We start from the raw sequence: 15,761 nt of genomic DNA on the forward strand, positions 1-15,761 counted from the left end.
AAGAAGTTGTTGGCTCAATTTGCAGTTCTTGTTGATGTTTGCTCTATACAAGCATAGGGTTGCACGTAAGGGATGGTGTTAAGGAACATAATATAAATATTGAATTTAAATCTTATAAGCTTAAACTTTTAGAAAAATTGATAGTTTAATAACTTAATTGAATAATTTAAAGTGACTTAATAACTTAATTTAAGTTATTAAATAGAGTAAACATGTTTAGTAAAATAATTTAATATTACAGATTAAAGTTAAAAATAATTTTAAATATTAAATTAAATTAATTAATTTATTCTTAATCCCATTTTTTTTTTTACTCATATCTAATGGAAACATATTTCATGACCGTGGCTCCAAATTTATAATTCATTTTTTATAGTAAATATTTTAAGGTTATCTTATAAATTTACGATACTTTAAGTATAGATGTTTAATAAATAAATTTATTGCTTAAGATTGATTAAAATAAATATTAGTTAATTTTTTCAATAATAAATATTAATTACAATTAATAGGGTGAATATGTCAATTTAATAACTTAAAATAATTTTTTAGTTAGTTTTAATATTTTACCAAACAACCTTAATACTTAAAATAAAAAAATAAGTAATAAGTTTTGAGTTAATAATCTAATTTAAAATTAACTTAAGTAATTAAGTAATGAATATTAAGTTTTATCAAATAACTACTAAGCACAACTAGTAGATTTTTTAAATAAAATATAAAAAATATATTAAGATATAGTGACTATTTAATAAACCAACTTAATAACTCAAAGTGACTTAATAACTTAATTTAAATCATTAAATAAATTAAATATATTTAGTAAAATAATTTAATGACATGACTTAAAGTCAAAAGTAACTTTAAGTAATAAGTAAAAAGAATTAATTTATTCTTAAGTTCATATTTTCATTTTATCTTTTTATCCCAATTTACTCTAGTAACCTCCACGATTTTTTTGCTAGTCCATGATCTCTATTATTACTCAACCTCCTTTATCATAATTATAATTTATAAGAATAAATATGTTAATTCAATAATTTAGAATAAATTTTAAGTTAATTTTATTAAAAAAAAATTTAATACTTAAAATAATAATTAAATAATAAGTTTTAAGTTAACAATTTAAATATAATTTAACTTAAAATCAACTTAAATTATTAAGTAATAAATATTAAATTTTATTAATCTCCCCGTAAAACTTGACTTTTTTTTTATATATATATTTTTCAGTACCAAGAATGAAAAAGCTTTTAAGAGTCCACCCACAGATCTGGAAAGGCCTTAAAACTCCGCTGAATTGAGTATAAATAATTAATTAAGTGCATTTTTTCTTACCAAATTGATAATATTTCTGCACAATTAATTGATTGAATCAACTTGGATCCATTGGCACTGTTTGAATGAGTCTGTGGTCCATGCAAGCCAAAATTATAATGTGTACAGCAGGAAAAGCCAAAAGCGCATTTACTGCATGTTCATCATTTCTAAGCACTCAATATTGATGGCAGTCACATTAAGTTCTCAGTACATTATTTATTGTAGACTGCAGAAGACCCAAGCAACACTTTAAGAAGTGTCCTGCATTGTAACATGCCAACATTGTTCTTAGACACTTTGAAAAAAAAAATTACAAATAATTTTTTTAATTATTTCTTCCAAAATGTGGAACAAATAAAAAAAAATCATATTTAAGAAGGATAAATAAAAATGTAATCCTTGAACCCTAAACTCAAAATCCGAAAACTCTTATCATCGACTTATATTTTTGGATATTTTTATGATTTAAAGGGTTTATGGAAAATATGAATAAATGATTAAACTCGAGCTATTCTATATAAGCTTAAAAGTTGTATTTATCTTGGCCTACTAGTCCTTTATATATAGTGCTTGGGGGTTTGGATCTATGACATGAGCCAGGGGAGCCATAAACTCAGAGAGTAGAAATGGGTGGGGTGATTCTCAAAGAACACCAGCAATGGAGGAGTGCAGTGCAATTCAGTGTAGGGGAGAAAACCTTGTGATCCAACACTTGTTGTCAACCATTTTCATGTGAACTTGATCACCACTGCTACCCCCTGGTTCTGCCTGTGATTCGCTTCAATACCTTCTCTTTTGTCCACCCAATTTAAGTATATTATATATACACATAATATCCTCCTCCCATACAGTCCCCTTCACCCATCACTCTCTGATGATCAATACTTGGAAACCTAGCTAGACCAAGAACAACCATGGCCATTAAGACTTCCATCTGCATTGCAGCGGTCCTTGTCATTGATCTCCTTCTAGTTCTCCCCGTGCCCGCCAAGCGCATCGTTCTCCTTAGGTCAAGTACGTATATATTGTAGAATTTTTATATTGTTTTACCATTTATTTGCGTAATATACCCGACATAAATATCTTTAATTTTATATATTAAAAAAAAAACAAATACATGCGTAACATGACATGGTAGTTTTCTTTAACTAAAAGAAATACACAATTTTGGATTAATTTTCGTATAATTTCCACAGATGATGACCCTGAAGATAGTATGGTGATGAAACTCAATTCCATTAACGGGGAGATGGCCAGAAAAATGAGGCTGCTGATGAGGAGGGCTGATACGCTTGAAGTCGCAGGCTCAAGCTTGCCTGATTGCTCTCATGCTTGTGGGTCGTGCTCTCCTTGCCGATTAGTCATGGTCAGCTTTGTCTGTGCCTCGTTGGCTGAAGCGGAGACATGCCCTATGTCCTATAAATGTATGTGTAATAGCAAATCCTATCCTGTTCCATGATCCTCCATGCCTAGCCCTCTCATCATTGTACCATCTATATATATATATATATGTTTTTGGATTCATCCACCTTGTCTTCTCATGGTGAGGAATGGGAGAAAAAGTAACCATCGACCATATTTGAGATATGCATGGTAAATTAAGATACATTTTTTAGCTAAGCTTAAACAATTGAAATAATGAAGAAGTTTCGTATGTGAAAGAAATAGAATTTTCAATTCAAAGTTTGTTTTAATAATGATACGGGATGTTTCTAGTCGAATTGTTTTTAATGAAATTATCTTCCTGATAAGTGTTTTTAAGATCATCATCTATTAAGTATTCATTCAAAAAATACTATAATTAATTTTTTAACATAAGTGATTTTTCAAAATCTTAATATTGATGTTTTCAAAATTTTATCAAAAATCTTATTTTTTTTTAAAAAAATATTTTTTAGGCTAAAAATATATTTTAAAAAACATTATAAAAAAAACTCTTAGATTAACATTAAAATCGTTCACTAGAATTTTTTTTTTTTTTTTTTTTTTAGAAAATAAGTTAAAATGCCAGATTCTTGGATAAATTTTTATTCTAAAACACATCAATCTCTATTTAAGGAAAAAAAAATCTAGACATACCCTTATTTTCTATATTATTCAAGGGTCTTATTCAAAACAAATTCCAACTCTAAAAATAGAAAACGGCACAACAATTTCAGAATCATTCTCAAACATTAAACCTTTGCATACGGGCCTAACTTGTTCCTCCAATGCGCCATTATTCCACATGTTCACAAGGGTCACATAAGGAAGAATTCTGAATCTAATATTTTTGACGACACAAAACATACTCACAAACATGACCCAAATGTTAAAATAGACTTGCCCCGTAGACCCCTTGTACCGTTACAGAAGCTTAGATCCGTCATAAAAGAAACAAAAAATGAACAAGACGATTAAATTAAGAGTTAAAGAAAAATAAAATAACGTTCAAATTAATCACAGCTTCTCATGAACGTTGTGCTTAGTTTCGGCTTAGTTTCCCGGCAATTTAAGGCATGTGCTTTATTTTTCCACAAGAAATTAAATAGTCCGGAAGGAATTGGAAATTTCTTTTTCAAGCGTGTATCAAGAAAAAAGAAGGAAAAAGAACACATGTGTAGGGATCTCTCTAGTCAAAGCAACGTGTTTGAAGGTTCAGGAAAGTTTCAAAACCATTGTTGGTGTTATGTCTCCTGTCAAATCACACGGCTACATGGGAGATTTCAATCTTCTCCCATGAAATTCCTCTTCAAAATTCAACGTTAGAAGTAAAAAAGATCAATAAAAAATAAAAATAAATGTCAATTTCTAAGATTAAACTAACCAAAAATGATGAAGAAATTGAAGCTTTGGCCTCCAAGCCCCTATATAAACCAGCTTTTCTCAGCATTTTATAGCAAAGCAAACCAGGGAAGATAAAAACACTTCCATAGAAGGAAAAAAAAAATACTAGATATTCTCTAGGGTTTTTTGTTTTTGTTTTTGTTTTTTGAGGAGTTAATTATCAGCCATGCATCGTGCCTCAGGAATGATGTTGCAGCGCCGAATTATGAGCAGGCGGCAGTCGTGCGACGTCTTCATTAACCACCGAGGCATCGACACCAAGAGAACAGTGGCGACCTTGCTCTATGACCACCTCACAATGCTCAACATGAGGCCTTTCCTGGACAACAAGACGATGAAGCCGGGGGACAAGCTGTTTGATAAAATCGACAGTGCGATTCGGGGTTGTAAGATCGGCGTGGCCGTCTTTTCCCCGCATTATTGCGAGTCATACTTCTGCCTCCATGAACTGGCTCTGTTCATGGAGTCCAACAAGAAGGTTATCCCCATCTTCTGCGATGTCAAGCCCTCCCAGCTTCGGGTGGTCGACAATGGAAGTTGCTCCCAGAATGAGTTGCAGAGGTTTAACCGAGCTCTGGAAGAAGCCAAGTACACCGTGGGGCTATCCTTCGACTCCTTAAAAGGGTAAGATGAATTATTTTACCCATCACACGGTGAAATACACTCTAAAACCAAATTTTATAAGCTTAAACTTTTAGAAAAAAAAATTGATAGGTTAATATTTATTTCCTTCTAATCCACCGTTGTTTTGTCTACGGGTTTGTCTATCTCTCCACTTTGCCTCCCGTCACATGCGGAGAGATATTTTGAAACCTAAATAGGCATACGTGGGTGGGTGAGAAACCCAAATCCTATAAGCCTAAACTTTTACAAAAATCGTTGAACACTATTTTTAAATTATTTAAATTATTATTATTATTATTATTATTTTAATTATGATTCAATGGTATGTGTTATAGGAACTGGTCTGAGGTGGTGACAAGCGCTTCCGACATAGTGATCAAGAGCTTGATGGAGCTTGAAAATGAGCGGAAGGTACGCCAGTGAGCGGTTACATGTGCCTTTCTGATGCATTAATAATTAGTGAAGGATTAATAACAACGACACAGACTGAATGATCCTTCTTCCTTCATGATCATCTTTCTATTGGGTCTTCACATGGTTGATTTCAGCTGATATATGTTAAGATTTAGTATTGTTTTATTCGTTGTATAAAGTAATAACTGCGGCTAGCTACTTGCTAATGCAAATTGGTGTTTGGATATTGTACCATTTTTCAATAATTCTTTCATTGTAATTTTTTATGGGACGGCTAATAAATTAATTTTCATGTATCAATAAGAATCGTAAGTCCTCGTTCAATAGTTTATGAATAAAATTCTTATAATTGAAGTTTGTACTTTCACGAACAATTTGCCTATGTTTGGTTTTCTAAAAGTTCGAAGGAAGGAAAATGGAAGGAAAAGAAAATAAAAATGATAAGTATTAGAAAAAAATAAGTGAAGGAGGATAAAAAATAAATTTAAAGTCAATAAATTATTTTTATATATTATTTCAAATTTTTTTCACTTATTTACCTTTTCTATATAAATATTAGATAATTAATCATATTTGATTTTTTTTTTCATATTTTTCATAATAAAACTAAATATGAGAAAATATTTTCCTTAACAATTTCTTTTTTTAGTACTTTATGTGAACCAAACATAGTCTAATCCCATTTCTCGGCATGTTATAATCAAAATTTTGATGGTTTAATTACTTGGAATAATAAAAATTTTGATTTGAATAATCAAACTTTAGGGCTATTATGTTTGGTTCTCGATAATAAATAGTAAGGAAAGGAAAGAAAAGAAAACTAAAAAAAAAAAAAGGTTTTCTCATATGTGGTTGTACTATGCAAAATATTAAAACAAAAATTAAATATGAATAAAATTAGTTAAAATTTTGTATATTTTCAAATTATTTAATCATTATACAAAAGAGTAAGAATAAATAAAATGTGTTTAAAGCAATATATAAAAATAATTTGGATAATTATCCTTAAGGAATTCCAATAACATATAATGAACCTAAATGATATAAAAGATGTATAATTAGGCCCAATTAAAATTCAAAAGTTGGTATAGATTGAACCAAGGTGTTGGCTCAACATAGAAGGTATTAGGCATCTGTTGAACTAAGGTGTCGAGCTAATACTCGGAGGAACTAGGCTTGGATGTACTAAGGTACTAGCTCACTAGTTAGAGGGTATTGAATATCAAATACAATCAGATGTCGTCTTACTCCTACATAAACAATGTAGTTGGTAAAGGTGCTTTTGGAATGATAAAAAAGGTAGACACCAATTGTCTAGGCACTTACTAATCCCTACGAGGCATGCAAATCAAAAGTAGTCTATGAATGCATACAAAGAATGAACCCTGAGGCCGAACCTATCTTGTCAAATAAGAGGTGCCTCTCTGAGCTCAACATGCACCACTTGACATAGGTAAAGAGACAACTAATGACAAGCTTGGTGAAGGTCTTAAGGTCTAAACCATTAACTCATCAATCCCTAGCTAGGAAGAAGGTTGACTTACCCTCCCATCGATCACATCCTAGTAGACATAAACTATAAGAATAAGTTTCGAACTCAAGAGAAGGCAAGGAAAAAGAGAAAGAAAAAAGACATCTTCCTAATTCTTCACACATTCGCTTCTCAATTCAAGGCGTTTGACTTATGTATGATGGTCTTTACTTGGTAATGAAAGGTTTGCCTAGAACCTAGAAAGGTCGAGGATCATGTAATAACAATTGACGTCATATGTGGGAACGAGAAAGAGTTAATTGAAACAAGATCACCATGGTGACAACTCGAGCGACTTGTCATGAAGGGGAGTAACTAGTCATGGTTATGATTCTATTTATCTTGATTTAAAACTTCTTATATTTTGCTATAAAAAATTCAAGATTATTACATAATCAATAATTATAATTATATATATAATCAACCAAGGATAACATAGGTAAGGATAAAGAGTTATGGAAATGGTAATGACTTTTTCAAGTGATATAAAATAGAATTTAGGTAATTAGAAATTAGGTGTTTTGTTTAAATGAAAAAAAAAATTAGATTTTAAGATCAAGTGCTGAAGCGTTCTAATAAGCTCTTAGAGCAATTTAGCAATTCTTGATAGCGCTTAAGTGCTAGATGCGTTCAAGCGCCCTTAACTAGAGCTCAATATATTAAAACTTCAATCATTAAATTCTAGATTGCAAAGTTTTTAATTTCTTTTATATTTTAGCAAACTTTTTTTTTTTTTTTTTTGGAAAATTAAGACAGGGTTTCACCTTCAACCAAAAACTCTTAAAACAAGTTCACTTTTGCTTTTGGATTTGTGGGGAAGAATCACATCCATTCAAAGCATTGATGTTAAGATTCAAGAAACAAAGGTGGTGTCGCATCATGTGCAAGATGAAAATAGTAATTGTCAGACAAATTTATATATTTAATTCTTCAAAACTAGTGGATTGTAATTTTACAATTAAAATTCTTGTTATATTGATTAATAATTTAATTATTTAATTACTTCTTATAAATAAATAAATAAAAACCATAAATTTGGAACCTTTGAACTAAATCAATAAAATACAACCTATTCACCAAAACTTCTAAAAAAAAAAAAAAACACTTTTTCATTTATATAAAAATATTACCTAATTTTTCATAATTTGTTTATAGTACATAAAGTATATATATATATATATAAACTTTTAAGCCATTGCCCGTTTGACTTCCCTTTGTGACCATATAAATTGGACTGAATTTCATTTTCTCTTTTGAGTTTTCCACGTCGTTCTAGTCCTCGTGCAGGTGCTGACTCTCAAATTCTCTTAATTTGTTCATATTAGGCTTTCTAGGAAAGCGTTTGTCCACCTTACTCCTAGTCAAGTAACGGTAATGGCCCGCATTACAATCACATGTTATATAATTAAAAGTTAATTAATTAATAATTTTAACATACACATATTTTCAAGACATAAAATGGCCGACATAAACATAAAGACGCGTAATGACAATAGAGAATACTAATGATCCATTTAATTAATATTTCATTCTCTTAATTTAGAAAATAATATTTATTTTTTTTAGGATATTTATTATTTACTTTTTTTATACTTCCCAATGTATTCTTGTATAAATTTTTGAAAAAAAGATTTCCATTACCAAATTATAAAATTCTTTAATAAAAAACCAAAATACCAAATATAATATAAAATTTATGTTTTATTTAATACTTTTGAATTTAGTGGTAGATTAGATTGGACTATTGGCTCAATCTATGCGGCCAAACTCTAACATCAATGTACTTGGAAAAGTATCTAATATGATACTAAATTTGTATGGTATTTAATACTTTCAAACCTTCAAATATTTAGATCTGGTGGTAGATTATATTGGACTATTTTGTGTGGTCAAGCTCTAATATAATCTTAATATCATAAGTATGTACTTTCTTGTAATGATCCTAAATGTCTCATCATTTTTACTATTATAAATATGTCATTAAAATGTTACTAATTAATAATTTTGATATATATTCAGAATCCTTTCGGGAAATTTCTTGAAATTGGAAGAAAGCAAGATGAGGAAAAATACTTTTTTTTTTTTATAATATTAAATTTGTGTGATTTTTAATTTTTTTTGAGATCCTTATCAAGCAATAACCTCATAAACTTTTGGTCATATATCAAATTAAACTATTGGTCCAGTCTACGTGATCAAGCTCTATATTAATTTAATATCATAAATATGTACTTTGTTGTAATAATGCTAAATTTCTCATTATTTTTAATATTATAATTATGTAATTAGAACGTTACTACTTAATAATTTTGATATATATTAAGAATCCTTTCTTGAAATTTCTCAAAATCGAAAGAAAGCAACAAAAAGGAAAATACTTTTTTTCTGATGTTAAATTTGTACGGTATTTAATTTTTTTAATATCTCTATTAAGCAATGACTCAAAAACTTTTAGGCATATATCAAATTTGACTACTGGTAAAATTTGACTACTAATTTAGTCTATGTGGTCAACTCTTATTTTAACTTAATGTTCTTTATTAGTAGTATTGACTACGTTATTATTTTTATACTTTTTTTTTATAATATTAAATTTGTGTGATTTTTAATTTTTTTTGAGATCCTTATTTAGTCATATATCAAATTAAACTATTGGTCCAGGTGATCAAGCTCTATATTAATTTAATATCATAAATATGTACTTTGTTGTAATAGTGCTAAATATCTCATTATTTTTAATATTATAATTATGTAATTAGAACATTACTACTTAATAATTTTGATATATATTAAGAATCTTTTCTTGAAATTTCTCAAAATCGAAAGAAAGTAACAGGAGGGAAAATACTTTTTTCTAATGTTAAATTTGTGCGGTATTTAATTTTTTTAAGATCTCTATTAAGCAATGACTCAAAAAACTTTTAGTCATATATTAAATTTGACTACGGGTAAAATTTGACTACTAATTTAGTCTATGTGGTCAAATTTTATTTTAACTTAATGTTCTTTATTAGTAGTATTGACTACGTTATTATTTTTATCATCTCCTTACGTGTTTTACATGTTAATAATCAATGTTGCAAAATGATTATCATTTATTATTATAAAAATTTGTTAGGCATCCAATAATGTGAATTTTGATATTGATTTTTTGACTTACTTGAATAGGTTTAAGGCCGTATTATAAAAATATATTTATCATAATGTTCTTCTATAAAAAAAGAAAGCTATAATTATATTTTTAAAATAATTATCATATTTCATAAATCAATATTTTTATTTAATTTTAAATATTAAAATATTTATATAATATATTGTATTTTTAATTAATATATAAAAACTAAATATTGTATATATTTAAATAAATACAAAATTTTCACTAATTATTAAAATATTAAAATATTTAAAAATTATTATTAATGATAGGTATCTTTTAGTCCAAGTCAAAATGATTTCACGAAGTGGAATGACATTTCCACCATGGGGAATAGAAATATGGGAACAAGTCCTGCACACTTTTTCTTGGCAAAAAGACAGTGATTGCATCCAATAAAATGTGGCCACGTGTAAAATTTTAAAAATCACATTATAAAATCAAATTTTATATGGAAAACCTTTGGATTTAATGGTAGATTAGATTGGACGATTATTGGTTCAATCTATGTGGTCAAACTCTAACATCAACTTAAAATCTTAAGTACGCACTTTTGTAGAGGAAAAATACCTAACATAATATTAAATTTGTGTGGTATTTAATACTTTCAAACCATAAATGACTTAAAAAATATTTAAATTTGTTTATGGATCATATTGGACTATTTTGTGTCATTAAACTCTAATATAAACTTAATATCATAAATATGTACTTTCTCAGTACTAAATGTCTCTTCATCATTATGTAATTAATTAATAAGAGTATGTTTGACAGTGATTTCAAGAAACGTTTCTAATCTTTATAACACTTAAATGATAAAAAATTTTAAGTATTACAAATATTAGAAACACTTCCTAAAATTATTATCAAACGAATTATAAGAGTCTTTTTGAAAATTTTTTAAAATTGAAAAACACAATGGGACAAAAAAAAGTCTTTTTATAATATTAAATTTGTGTGGTATTTAATTTTTTGGAGATCTCTATCAAGCAATGACTCGAGAAACTTTTGGTCATATATCAAATTAGACTATTGATTCAGTCTATATAGTCAAGGTCTATATTAACTATACATAAAAAGAATATGTACTTTCTCAACGGTACTGATTGCATCGTTACTTTTATTATTATTTTTATCTTCTTACGTGTTTTACATGTTAACAAAGAATGAATATATTACAAAGTAACTGTCATTTATTATTATAAAAAATTGTTGGATATTCAGTAATGTGAATTTTAGTATTGATTTTTGACTTATTTGATTATGATTTAAGGCTTCGCACATCAATTATAAATATTTAATAAATCAATATTTTATTTAATTTTAAATATTTAAATATTTTCAATTAATATATAAAAATTAACTATTGTATATATTTGAATAAATACATAATTTTTATTATTTTTAAAGTATAAATATTTATTTAAATTTTTTTAATAAATTAATATTATTATAATATTCAAATATTTAATAATTATGTTAACGATAAGGATCTTTTTGTCCTATTGAAAATGACTTCACAGAGTGGAATGACATTTCTACCGTTGGGAATAGAAATATGGGAACAAGTCCTGCTGACTTTTTCTTGGCAAAAAGCCAGTGATTGCATCCAATAAAATGTGGCCACGTGTACGGTTAAAAAAATCAGATGATAAAATCAAATTTTATATGGACAATATGAATAAACTCTTTGCAATTTAAGAGACGAAATTAATGCGAGCTACCGACACCATGAATAGAATTAAAATAACATCACACAAGAAGACAACCCCACATGTCACATTCAGTCATTCATTCTAATTTTATATCACATGTCACATTGTTAATCTCAAGGAATTATTTTAGTGGGTGTCATATTGATTTAATTAATTCAAATAAAATAATTATTTTGCAAATAAGATTAGACCTTATTACTAAAAATTGGTTCCTAGGTGATCCGCGCACAAATTTTGCGCAAGTCCTACAAAATTAACAAATCAATAGAAAAAAAATTTATTAAAATTAAAATTGTGGGTACAATATATGTCGTAATATTCTTTTACAAAAAAAATATTGTTTTCATTCTTCCGTTTTAATTACGACTTGAAAAACAAAGACGAAATTATTTCCTTAGATTTGAATATCAGTCAAGGGTCTAAATGACTCTCTTTTTTTTTCTCAAATAAACTTATTGAATGGTGAAGAACACATATAACACTTTTATCATTTTGCTGATCTCGTTTTCACTGTCTTTGATCTTCACTGGATTTTTTTCTTTGGATTTTTTCAATTGTGCCGAATTTTCTCTTTTGGATTTTTGCGATCCCTTGTTTTGAAAGAAGCTACCTCAATTTATAAGTAAATGTAGGAAATTGAATTTTGAATTTTAATTGCTTAATTCAAGGGATTTAATTAATTGATTTTAACAAAACAAAATAATAATAATAATAATAATAATATATTATTATTATTATTATTATTATTATTATTATTATCTTTATTTTCCTTTTGTAGGAAACTTGAGGGTATTAATTTTTATTTACTTATTTGTTTGTTTTGAAGATAAAATTAGTTGTAATTTAATTCATTAAATTTGATTCATTGTTAGATAATACTCCAAAAATTGAAAAATGTGGACCCTTCAAATAAATTATTAAATATCATTTATTATTATTATTATTATTAATGTGTAGGAAAAGACATTCAAGAATTTCCCATTATTAGAAAAAAAAAATTGGGGAATTTTTCACATAAATTCAAACCCAATTGAAAATTAAGACAAGATCATGGAAATTAATTAAGGAGATGTCTGAACTCTTATTATTCATAAGAAACCAGATGGCGGCTTTCAACCTCTGCTGAGTCAGGTAGGAAAAACAACAAATTACATGGAAAACACAATTGATTTTTCTGGATCCATTGAAAACCCATGTCCGTCTTGTGCCAAACATTAAAAATTTTTTTAGCAGAATGGCATCTCTTGTTCTTCATCTTCTTCCTCTGCAGCATTTTCCCAGTACCCAAACAAGATTTTTTTTTTTTTTTTTAATGGAGGAAAGAGTGTGAGTAGGGAAGATAAGTAGAGAGAGCAAAGGAAGGCCTGCCTCTCATGATTCTGTTGATCGCATAGCCCATGACCTCCACCATCTCGCCGGCATATCTCATCAGCAATGGCCTCAGAAACACAGCCCACAGCCCCACCACCGCCAGCAAAAGCTCTGCTCCCAAGCTCATCCTCCTCCTCTGTTGCATTTCCTCTTTACAATTCCTTCGCTTTCGACACACTGTTTCTCGTCTTTGTCACTGGATGTGTGGATCACATTTTCTTGGGATAGGTTTGAAGTGGCAGGAAGGTGTTGGTTTTTTAAGTCCGAGGCATCCTCATCTTTCACTTCGCCTAGCTACCATTCTCAACTCTCAGTCTTCACCTTCAACTAAAAAGGCAAGTGGGGGTTAGGATTGTAAATCGAATCCCACGGTAGATTCTTTGACGCCGGCCTAGCCTTTAAAACATTTATTAACAACAGGGGTTTTGGCTACACTACCTCAAAAAAAGCACTATCAATCCAGCGACGACAAGGCCATGTATAGGAAATTTTTATACCCTATTTAAAATTTTCAAAATTATTCTTCTTTTTTTTTTTTCAATTTTTTTACTTTTAAAATTGAAGTTATATTAAAAAGTAAATACAATTTATAAATAAATAAGTATTATAATAATTTATGATTTATTTAATGAAAATAATTTTATTATATATATATTAAAAAAATTAAAAATGAGAAAAAATAAATTAAAATATTTTTTTATTAAATATAAATAAGAGGGGCGGATGGAACGGGATAAAAACATACCTAAACCTATCCTGAATTTGTTCTAAGTCTTAAAAAAATTTTCAAATCCATCCTAAATTTGTTCATATTTATTCTATACTTATCCTATTAAGAAGAGACAAGATGAGATAGATGTGTATTTAAAAAAAGTTACCTCGTCATCCTTATACTAATTAAATGGGGTCATTTTATATTTTTAGATTTTATTATTTATATTTTAGTTTAATTTATTTGTACCTTGTATTTTCATATGATTTATTTGTACTTTTATTCAATGGGTTACATGTCACCACTTATCCTCGACCGTGGAAATCTTGGGTTCGGTAGGTACTGTTGAGATATTAGGAATGCTTTCCTTATATCATTATTTCCTTATATCATTTAGTGTTGAGATATTAGGAATGTTTAGATATTAGGAAAGTTGAGATATTATGAATATTGAGATATTAGGAATATTGAGATACTAGGAATATTAAGATATTATGAATATTGAGATATTAGGAAAGTTGAGATATTAGGATATTAGTTGTTATTTCCTTATATCATTCTTTCCTTGTATCATTCTTTCCCATTCTTAAAATGGTGATTACCCTCTATATATACTCTGTACATGAACGAATGAAAGAATGAATGAAAAAACTACAATTTATCAATTTGAAGATGGTATCAGAGCCATGAAACTGAAATCCTGGATATTTTGTCGCTATGGTGGTCCGACAGCGATCAACCATCCTAAGACAAGCCCTAATATTGATAAGTCAACCTTCAAATGCACTCACTGCAATAAGACTGGTCCCACCAGTCTGGATATCCCACAATTTCAAAGCAACGACTCTTGGTATGACTAGGAAAACAATAAGGAACCGAGGGTTTGAACCATGGACCTTTAGATCATGTTTAGGCTATCAACACTTTGTTATTAATTATAATAATCGTGATCAACGGAAGAAGGATTCTAAGAAAACCTCGACTGCAATTGTTGCCGAAATAAAAACAGAGGCTAATGTTGCTGAGAAAGCCTCTGCATTGGTAGCCGCTACTGATCATGGTGGTAAGTTTTTAAATACTTTTACACCTGTTATTAATAGTACATGGATAATTGATTCTGGTGCTACAGATCATATGACTTTTGATTCTAGACAGGTTTCACCCCTTAGACCTTCCTCACAAAAAATTGTTTCCACAGCCAATGGTAACACAACCCCAGTTATTGGGGAAGGATCCTTAACTCTTACTGATACTTTGAATTTGGATTCTGTTTTAGTTGTTCCATCTTTAGATTACAATCTTTTGTCAGTTTCTCAAATCACTACAGCCTTATCTTGTATTGTCATTTTTTGGCCTGAATTTTGTGTGATTAAGGATATCCAAACAAGACAGACGATTGGTTGTGGTATTAAACAGGGAAAACTCTATTACTTGGACTTGCAGTCAAAGGATTCAAATAAGTTGCAACAAGCCTTGATGGCAGATGGATTTGAGGGGGAGAAGAAAAAGTCTGAAATTTGGTTGTGGCATCGACGTCTGGGACATGCTTCCTTTGGTTATTTAAAAAAATTGTTTCCTAGTTTGTTTGCAAAGAGTGATATTTCTGGTTTCCGTTGTGATATTTGTGAATTGGCTAAAAGTCATCGTGCTTCGTTTCCGTTAATTTTGAATAAAAGTCCGTTTCTTTTTATGGTTATACATTCTGATGTTTGGGGCCCATCCAAAGTCCCAACTTTGAGTGGCTCACGTTGGTTTGTTACTTTTATTGATGATTGTACCAGAATGACATGGTTATGCTTGATGAAGACCAAAGATGAAGTGAATTTGTTGTTTCAAAAATTTCATAAAATGATTGAAACTCAATACAATGCAAAGGTTCGGGTTTTGCGTAGTGATAATGGTGGAGAATATCAAAGTTCTGATCTTCAAAAGTATTTGGAAGGACATGGCATCATTCATCAAACTACTTGTTCCAATACACCCCAGCAAAATGGAGTCGCTGAACGAAAAAATCGACACTTGTTAGAGGTTGTTCGTGCTTCCTTGATAGCAGCAAAAACACCAATATCTTATTGGGGAGAAGCAATCACATCT

The 15,761-nt window shown here is 29.0% G+C and overlaps 2 protein-coding genes across 2 annotated transcripts; both read left to right on the top strand.

Annotated features, from left to right (window-relative positions):
* Positions 1–1,899: 1,899 nt before the first annotated feature.
* On the top strand, positions 1,900–2,898 carry LOC117909390 (protein EPIDERMAL PATTERNING FACTOR 1). Its single transcript, XM_034823420.1, has 2 exons — positions 1,900–2,334; positions 2,517–2,898. Exons 1-2 carry the CDS (start codon positions 2,235–2,237, stop codon positions 2,777–2,779), a joined length of 363 nt encoding a protein of 120 aa, XP_034679311.1. The 5' UTR covers positions 1,900–2,234; the 3' UTR covers positions 2,780–2,898.
* A 1,396-nt stretch (positions 2,899–4,294) lies between these two features.
* On the top strand, positions 4,295–5,408 carry LOC117908383 (TIR domain-containing protein-like). The gene is made up of 2 exons (XM_034821960.1): positions 4,295–4,770; positions 5,106–5,408. The coding sequence occupies exons 1-2, from the start codon at positions 4,313–4,315 to the stop codon at positions 5,191–5,193; spliced, it is 546 nt and encodes a 181-aa protein (XP_034677851.1). The 5' UTR covers positions 4,295–4,312; the 3' UTR covers positions 5,194–5,408.
* The last annotated feature ends 10,353 nt before the right edge of the window (positions 5,409–15,761 follow it).

This window comes from Vitis riparia, chromosome 19 (assembly GCF_004353265.1).
Source record: "Vitis riparia cultivar Riparia Gloire de Montpellier isolate 1030 chromosome 19, EGFV_Vit.rip_1.0, whole genome shotgun sequence".
Classification (NCBI taxonomy): Eukaryota; Viridiplantae; Streptophyta; class Magnoliopsida; order Vitales; family Vitaceae; genus Vitis; species Vitis riparia.